Consider the following 9,444-nt stretch of genomic DNA (forward strand, 5'->3'; position numbering starts at 1 on the left):
AACAAGAATAAAATTAGAAAAATTCTATGGACATAACAAAAGCTCACAACATTTTCACAACACCCTTATTTTTAATGTAATGGGTCCAAGTATAATATTTTTTTATTTTATTTTAGCATATGAGAGACTGACAACTTAGTTGTTGTAATAATTTCTTGTGTCCCTAGCACAACTCTCAAAATTAGCCTCAATATCAATAAAAATAATCCAAATAACAACAAATGAACTAAATATTCAACAAAAGGCCATTCAAAAACAGAATATAAAAACCCATAATCATTCACATTTGTAACTCATTTAAGCAATTTCATAAAAAAAAAAATAATCTCTAATTTCATTTTTCATTTTTCATAAAAAAGAGTATCAAGATAAATATATACACTATAACACCTCCAACCACCCCCCCCTCCCCCCCCGCCTTCGCGGCCCCCCCCAAAAATGACAAAAACACATTTTTCATCCCTATATTTTGGGTTACGTTCATTTTGGTCCTAATGTTTTAGAACTTTCAATTTTGTCCACCGGTTTTTAAACTTATTGTTATTTTTTGGTTACTGCTGCCATAATTTCAATGATGAGAAAAAATAAACTTTTTACTCCAAAAAAAAAAAAAAAAAAAACTTACGTGATTGACGGATTGTATAGTTGTCACATTTAAAGATAACGCGGTTAATAAAAAATTTTTAAAAAAATCCACATCAACATCTAAATGAATAGATAAAAATCATGTCAAAAAAAAAAAATATATATATATATATATATATATGAGATTTGTCGATGAAATTCAGAGATGTTAATTCTTAGTTCACTTAATAAAAATAAATGTGTTAAACTTGGAAGATAGCTTAAACACTTATAAATACATATCATTCTTCACTCATTAGCAATGCATTAGCATTTCCCATAAACCAGTATCAAAATTCACACCTACTTGTGTAAACAATCTCTTTCCTGTTTTCAGGACAAGAGTTTTGTAATAGTGATAAAGTCTGTTCTAGAAGTTAATAAATTATCTCCACTCATTTGCAGTTTTCACACACATACATGCGTGTATGACAGTTCTAGATTTCATTCTTAGACGTGTTGGAAGCCTGAGAAACGTACAGTCAGATTTTTTATATGGGAAACCAGTTAACAATAAAGTCCCAAGACCATAGACCATGCGTTTAAGTCTCAAATCCTGAAGCTTAATGCGTAAGTTTTAATGTTGCGTGGCTTCTTTGAGAAGCTCAATAACATGTCGGCTGGTACAAGAAATATGCATGGCAATGTTCCACTTTACATTTGTCATCTTTCTCTCTGAGTCAGATTAATGGTTGTCTTTAAAGTAATTATTAATAAATCATATTATAAAAGTTTTTTAACACCATCATTTTCATGAAAAAATCATTTTCATGAAAAATATAAAAAATTGTCAAAAAGTTAATTATTTTATTATTTTCTCATGAAATATTTTTAAAAATAGTTTCTAAATCAATAACTTTAAGGTATTTAATAACATTTTCCATTTTCTTTTACTTGCAATTGCCAACCTTCTACCAATCATTGGAATATGACGTGTCATAGATTTCTATCTACCCTTGAAACTATCTAATGCCAGCTCAGAATGACAAATAAATAAATCAATAACAAAATCACACTATTTCACTAATTGCATATATCTATTTCAATCTCCTTTTCTTTTTATTTTCAAGAGCAGTGTTCTGACTTCTGACCCCTTACACAGATAGGGGTTTGTGTGTGTATATATATATATATATATATATTTCTTGTCATATAATTCTTTTTTCTATTGTTTTAATATTCATATGATTCTTGATCAATACGACTTGTTCTAAAATTTGAACTTAAAAAAATAAAAATAAAGAAAACTTATTAATATCACTTTTTTTTTCTTTGAGGATTGCTTACTAATTTAATAAATATCTTGCATTCGAAATATATATCATTTATAAATTATGGAACATGTTAGAGCTACAAATTAGTTTACAATATTTTTTACAAATAATTGATGTGATAAGTTGATAAGTAAAAAAGTAATGTTAGTGGTGCACCAAATAAAAACGAATAAGAAATGGCCACAACATTACTCATAAGATATTTGAGTAATTATAGGTTTATATTGTACTATATATTAATGTAAATCTTACATTATAGATTAAATAAATGTGCACAATATTATTTGTTTAGTTTAAATATAAATGCTACGAATATTCTTAATACAATATGAACTAAAAAAAAAAAAAAAATCAAATACAATGTAAACTAAAATTTTTTTTCAAGATATATTTTTCCAACTTGCATCTTTAATTGGTCCCATATAGGGTCCTTGTGTTTTCAATGATTTGACTCAGATTCAAACGCAAGTGATGATGTGGCGCACTGTGAATGGAAAACTAAAATAAGTAATAACATTATTGGATTCTGCAAACCATTATATTTAAGAACGCTTGTAGACTACATATATTGTTTGGATAATCCAGAAGTAGTCGTGCTGCTCAAGCTAATGGAATGTGAAAATACTATTACCCGGTATAGATTATATATATAATATTAAACACCACGTCAACATGTGGAAAAATATTAGTAATATTTATTATCAACATGGACATCTTATTAAAGACATTACAAAATGGTATGGAGCGATCAATATATTAATGCATTAATTATGTAATGATTTATTCCCTCCAACGCTCCATGGGCTTATTAGCGTGAATTTTATTTTTATTTTAAAGTTTTAATCTAGCGTTCATTCATGATGATAACTCTTTGTCATTAGATCAAAACACTAATTAAGTTTTGTTGTAGGCGGGGATTAATCTTAGATTTCTTATTTAACCATTTTTTAGACTTTACTAGTTAAAAACTAACTAGAACTAAAGTAATCAATACGGTACCGGTACTGGTCGTACCGGCCGGTATGTACCGTACTGGTACGTATATCAATATCGAAACGTCAGCGTTTCGTATTGGTTTAAATACCGGCCATGTACTAGCCATACTGGCTAATTTCGAGCAATGCTAGTCAGTACCGAGCATACCGACCGGTACAGAATTTTTTTTTTTTTTTTAAGTTTTGTAATTTTTGTTAAGGCAAAATGGTAACTTATTTGCATTAACTTATTATTATTATTTGTTTTCTTAGTATATATGCAATGAAATAAGCTTTCTATTTTTTATATTGTGTTTTTTTTTCTTTCAATTAATACTAAAGTCTAAAATCATGAATAATTTGTTCTGAATTAAGAAAATGTTTTATGGTAAACTTTTATATTTATTATAATATATATATACACAAACACACACACATACATACATACATACATACATACATACATATAAATATATATATATATATATATATATATATATTTATTTATTTATTTATTTATTTATAAATATAAAAAATAACAGTAAACCTGAAATGGTATACCGATATTGATTGGTATTAAAATATATCGTTCCACTGGTCAAACCGGTACAGCCTCCAGTACAAGATTGACTCCTTTGACTGGAACCCACTTAGCATGAATTCAGAGATGTTAAGTTCAATCCACCATAACATCGATGTATAGAATTTTCAAAGTGTCTCATAAATAGGAAGACCAAGACACACTTCCTTATATAAAATTATATTTTTAAATGTATAATAATTCTAATTTACAACTAATTATTATCATATTGTATTCACCAAAAATTTTATCAAAGCAATGAAAAATATGAATAAATTTACATATATAACATTTTCCACAAAACTTTTTACACTTTTAAATTAATAAGTTGTTATTCTTTTTCATATGTCCGCATTACTGATATCATTGGTATCACTTTATTGTTATATCATTAATAATTTATCATTTGATGCAAAAAAATTTTTTTTTTTTTAAAAATGTTTCCAGACTTACTGGAAATAATAATGCTAAAGATACAACAAGCTTTACAACATGTTGAGATGACAAATTAATTCTAATTAATGCAATATCACTTTTACATGCGCGATCAACATTAATATCACTTTTCTTATATATTAATCACATCATATTATCACAGTGATTATGAAAATATTGTGAAATTGATTGTAATAAAATTATTGTATCGGAAAATGTTCAATAAAAATTTGGAAAATCCTAAAAGTACTATAACATTTACTATGTAAACCATAATAAAAACTAATATGGTTATGAATGTAATTGGTAGACTTTTACCTTATAAATGAATGTTTAAACTGTTTTTTGGTAATAATGTGACACTTTGGTTTGTAGGCTCTATGTAATAAAGTTTATAATAGTATCCTAACATTACTTTAAGAAATGTGTTTAATACATACACCGTTTCACACAAAGTTACACATAAAAAATCAACTAAAATTATAACTTGAAATCACAATTTTAAAATGACAATCTTGATTTAAATTGACAATTTCAATTTTTTTAACGTGTAAGATTCTGGTAACATCTTTGTTTTCCCTCACCCTAAAAGTTTTTTATTCTTGCGGGTGCATGAGATAACATGTGGAAGTGACGTCATGTGATGAGGTTTCTTTGCCAAGCATAAATGAAAAAAAAAATTCCTGTAGTATGTTGCACTGTAACAGCTGAGAAAGTTTTACTGTAGACTCCCACCAGAAACACACACACAGATACAGAGAGCGAGAGAGAGAGAGAGAGATGTGATTCCTTGCTTGGCATGAGAAGTATACGTGAAGAAAGGGATTAGTAAGAATATACAGGTTGGTGTACTATGCCTTGTTATTTTCATTTTTGTTGGTTTGTACGTATATGTCTAAATTTACTAAAGCTTTGAGAGTACTCTAGGTTGACACTGCAGCTGATCTAATCGCTCTCTCATTCTCTCTTTCTCTCTCTAAAGAGGTGAAATGTCCACAGAAGAATCACCTTGCCCCATCTCCACTCTAGCTTGTACCCTTTTTTCACATTAGTTTTAACTTTCCTAATAAAGCTCTTACAAATAACCCAACCCTTCTTTTAGACACATAGAAAAAAATAATAATAATAAAGATATAAAAGTATAAAACAAAACGAACAAAGCGCAAGATGAATTTATTCTATTGTGTACATGCGTATATACTATATACACCAGCATAACCAAACTTGCGGTCCAAGCAACCTTTCTATTTCTAGAACTCTCTTTCTTTCCCTTCTTTTATAGCCTTTGTTCTCTCAGTTTTCTCTCTCTCCTGTCTCTTTGTTTCTCTCTCTCACGCAGTATTGGAATCAGCTCATGAGCTAAGAAGAAGAAAAACAAAAAAAGTGCGTAGAAGAACTAAATTCCTTTCCTGATATCAAGAAGGAGGTCAAGGAAAACGTGTTTTAAAAAGTGACAACCTTGTTTTACTACTTTTTTTTCCTTTTTTTTTTTTAATAAATTATTTTGTTTCTTTTTTGGGTTTTTTTTTTTTTTCCAAGTTTCTTTAATTTCTCTATGTCGGTGTGTTGGTAGCTAGAGTGATCTCTACACTCTGAAGAAGTGGAAGAAACCAGAGGGAAAATCGAGTTTTGGGATGGGAATGAGAGCAAAAACAAAGAGATGACATGGTGCAATGATTCAGACGATGATAGGGCTTTTCAGATAATCACGGCAACTTCTAAAGAAAATACAAATGTTCTCGACCCACCCAAAACCGATGATATCAGAAATACCATAACATGCCCATCATGTGGCCAGGAGATAGAGTTCCAAGATCAGGTTCATATTTTTATAATTTTGTTTTGTTTTGTTTTCTTTTTTTCTTTTTCTTTTTTTTTTTTTTCTTTGTGGTCAGCTTATATATCTGTTTGTTCTCTTGTTGTTCCTTAGATTTTTTTAAAAAATTTTATAAGTATTTTTTTTTTATTTAATTAGTATTATTGTTGTTTACGTTTCTTTTTCTTTTCTTTTCTTCTTTTTTTTTTTTTTTTTTTTTTTTTATAAATTTATGTGACTTATATAGGCCGGAATTCATGATTTGCCGGGGCTACCAGCAGGGGTGAAGTTTGATCCGACAGACCATGAGATTCTTGAACATTTAGAGGCAAAGATTCTGTCTGATACGCGGAAGCTTCATCCTCTTATTGATGAATTCATCCCAACACTTGAGGGAGAGAATGGAATTTGCTATACTCATCCAGAAAAACTACCAGGTGATTCTTACCCTAATTAATTAGCATATATACGTTTCTTTCATCTCTTAAATTCTATGATTTTGGGACAATAAATATTTACAAGGCACGAGGTTACACTATTTATTGTTAATTCTAGTAATGACAATAAGGCTAATAGTGAAATGAGTTAAGGAGGAAAGACACCTACTTGAGAATGATTGACAACATTTTCTTTTACGAGATGGGCAAAATTTATAGGAAAAGATTTTAAATTTGGGTGCCGTGGAGCAAAATACTAGGCACACACACAATTCAAATCAATTTTCAGTACTGCCTTACAAATTATATTTACGGATTTCTATCTCTATATTTGGAATATATACGAATATGAAAACCTTAGCTGTTGGAGGAGGGTACGTCTCTATTCATAGATGTCATTTTGAAAGAAACGTAAAAACTAAAATCATGCACAAGGGTTTGGCTGACCTCTCTTAACCAACTCATTTTAGTATGTTTTAAGTAAAAGCTTAAGAAAAACATCATGTTGCACTTCTACTCCATCTCTCTCTTTTCTTTTTCTTTATTTATTTATTTATTTTTATTTTGATTGGCACTTCTACTCTCTTTAAGACGCCCACTTATATCATAAAATCTCAAATAGCACCACTTATATAATGGTTTTCGAGAGGTAAGAATCTTCTCTATTTAAATGTGGAGAGTCTAGTTCTTAGTTCAAATTTTATTTCTTACATCTAACTGTGCGTATGTTATTATCTTTTTAAGAATTTAAATGACTTGAAATTAATTATGTTTTTAAAATTTATAATATTTAGTCCGAATCTTGAAAGAAATTCATTTGAAATGAAGAAATTCTAATTCTTTTTAACGATGTCTCTCCACTCAAATGTAACCTCAATCATTAATTTCTTTCCAATCTACTAGTTGTCATAATGGAAAAGTAACTAATTACATTATTGTGCACTTTTAAGAATAGCTCCATGTCTTATCGAACAAGAAAAAAACAGAATAGCTTCATGAATGACATAAAAATTAAAATTAAAAAGAGCTACCTTGCAATGGTACCAAAGAAATCTTTCACGAAAAGGCATAATTTTAATTAGTATCTTAGGGCACAAATTTGCATTTTAACTGCAAGACAAAGAAGAAGAAGCAAAAGAAGAAGAAGAAAGCCTAGTGCTTTATAGAGTAAGCAGGAGATAAAAGCATTCGTTCGCTTGATTTTGAACTAGTTACCTCTTTGAAGTAGGAACACGCGTTCACGCACAAGTGTGTTTTTTCATTTAACATGTATTTAAATTATTAATACATATATTTTTATTTTACATTTTATTAACATCCCAACCTCTCTCTCATGGTTGTATCTCTCTTTTATTTCATTTCTATCACATTAATGTCAAAGCCACTTCATTAGGAATGGAAAAATAGCTTCAACCAGCCTTGCACCTAGCCTACCCCACTCCCACCATGCACATGCGAGTTTTACCAAACACATTGAAGTGGGGATGAGGGCTTTGACCCAACCTTGCTTTGCCCCATTGCCCTCCCTAACCAAGCCTTAGTCTTATATTGTTTTAGGCAGACAATGAATTCTCAACATATTAGTTAAAATTCAATAAAATGTTTTTTTTTTTTTTTTGTCATGTTCAGGTACAAGTCACTATTAGAAAAAACATACTCTTGTTAGAGAAATAGAATTACAACCCTTTGATTTGTAAGTTTCTAGACTTAAATATTATCAACCTTTTTCTAGTAAAGAGACACTTTTAGAATATTTTTAATTTCATATATTTTATTTATAGTGAATTTCAAACTTAAAAAAAAAATAAAATAAAAAATAATAATAAAAGAGAGAGAGAGAGAGAGAGAGAGATTTATGGTAGGAGATACGCCTTATCCAATGCACTAGATCAAAGTTTGACCCATAATAGGTTGATGGTATAGCATAAAATTTAGTTGCTTTAAATTGATGCCACGAGTTTTCTTTTTAATTTTATTTCTGGATTTGGTCAATTTAAATAGTAACTTGACTATCTTTACGATGTATGGCATCTTCTTTTTTGTAATTACAAGTAAGTAATTCTAAATGTTGATTTTGTAACCGTGTTTGTAACTCTGCAGCCCCTGTGGCTGGTTTCTAGCTTTTGGATATATTCCATGTTTACCAAAAAAAAAATTCTAAATGCTGATTGCCCAAGTACTCTCTTATGATCTTATCAATTAATCAATGTAACTTTAATCACAATTGTACAACCCGTTTTTTATGCATATGTTGGTCATGCAGGAGTAAGCAAAGACGGCCAAATCCGGCACTTCTTCCATCGACCTTCAAAGGCATACACGACTGGGACTAGGAAACGAAGGAAGGTCCACACTGATGAAGATGGGAGCGAGACGAGATGGCACAAAACAGGCAAGACAAGGCCAGTCTTTGTTGGTGGGGCAGTGAAGGGGTACAAAAAGATCTTGGTTCTCTACACCAACTATGGCAGGCAGAGAAAGCCTGAGAAAACAAACTGGGTGATGCACCAATACCATCTTGGGAACAATGAAGAAGAGAAAGATGGAGAATTAGTGGCTTCAAAGGTTTTCTACCAGACACAACCTAGACAATGTGGTTCAAGTATTAAGGATTCATTGACTAACCAAAGCGTGCATGATAGTCCTAATGAGATTCCTATACCTAAAAACCCTACAGCTCTTTTGGAGTATTACAACACTCCTTTTATTAACTATGACCAGGGGGGCCATAATAGGGAAAGCCCACCACAACTAATTCCAAATTTGGTTGTCCAAGGTGATGCGTCTTCGTTTGTTCGATTAGCTGCAGATGCAAGCAAAGGAAAGTATGAGAGAAAATAGCGATGGAAGAACTTTTGGTAGGGCTACAAGATGACAACTACCCCTTTTTGGTTTGGTTGTCATGTTCTTGCTGTTGTGTAATAGTCAAGTAATTTAAGTTATTAGATTGAGATTTTAATGAGAGAAGAAAGAGCAAAGGGGAATAAGATATATGGTTTCCGAATCAGGTACAGAAGATTTGGCCATACTTAACACTTTATCTTGAAGTTTTTGTGCAGACAAAGAATATGTTGGGAGTGACGTCATCTTTTAGCACTGTACAGAGATGATTCCAACAGACATCCATATATGTTAGTGTGATAGGTTTTAGTTTCATCATTATATTCATCTATACTTTCCTCCTTTCAGAAACTTTTGACTGAATCTATGCCCCCTCTTATTCTACCCAGGGGAATGGGATTATACAAGTGTTTCATTTTTTATTTTTAAATGATTGACATTTTCCTTGCTGATTTTCTATGAA

At 30.4% G+C, this 9,444-nt stretch overlaps 1 protein-coding gene across 6 annotated transcripts in view; it reads left to right on the forward strand.

Annotated features, from left to right (window-relative positions):
- Positions 1-9,444, forward strand: part of LOC126726039 (NAC domain-containing protein 73-like) — a 40,223-nt gene extending 30,779 nt beyond the window's left edge. The window contains exons 2-5 of one of the 6 annotated variants that reach the window (XM_050431142.1): positions 5,311-5,337; positions 5,461-5,706; positions 5,951-6,140; positions 8,404-9,444. In XM_050431142.1, coding sequence (XP_050287099.1) covers positions 5,548-5,706; positions 5,951-6,140; positions 8,404-8,981 — 927 coding nt within the window. In that variant the 5' untranslated portion in view covers positions 5,311-5,337; positions 5,461-5,547 and the 3' untranslated portion in view covers positions 8,982-9,444. Of the gene's footprint in view, positions 1-5,117; positions 5,338-5,460; positions 5,707-5,950; positions 6,141-8,403 lie in introns of those variants that run through there. The other 5 variants (XM_050431144.1, XM_050431145.1, XM_050431141.1 and 2 more) reach the window with 5 other exon arrangements.

This window comes from Quercus robur, chromosome 5, assembly GCF_932294415.1.
Source record: "Quercus robur chromosome 5, dhQueRobu3.1, whole genome shotgun sequence".
Lineage (NCBI taxonomy): Eukaryota > Viridiplantae > Streptophyta > Magnoliopsida > Fagales > Fagaceae > Quercus > Quercus robur.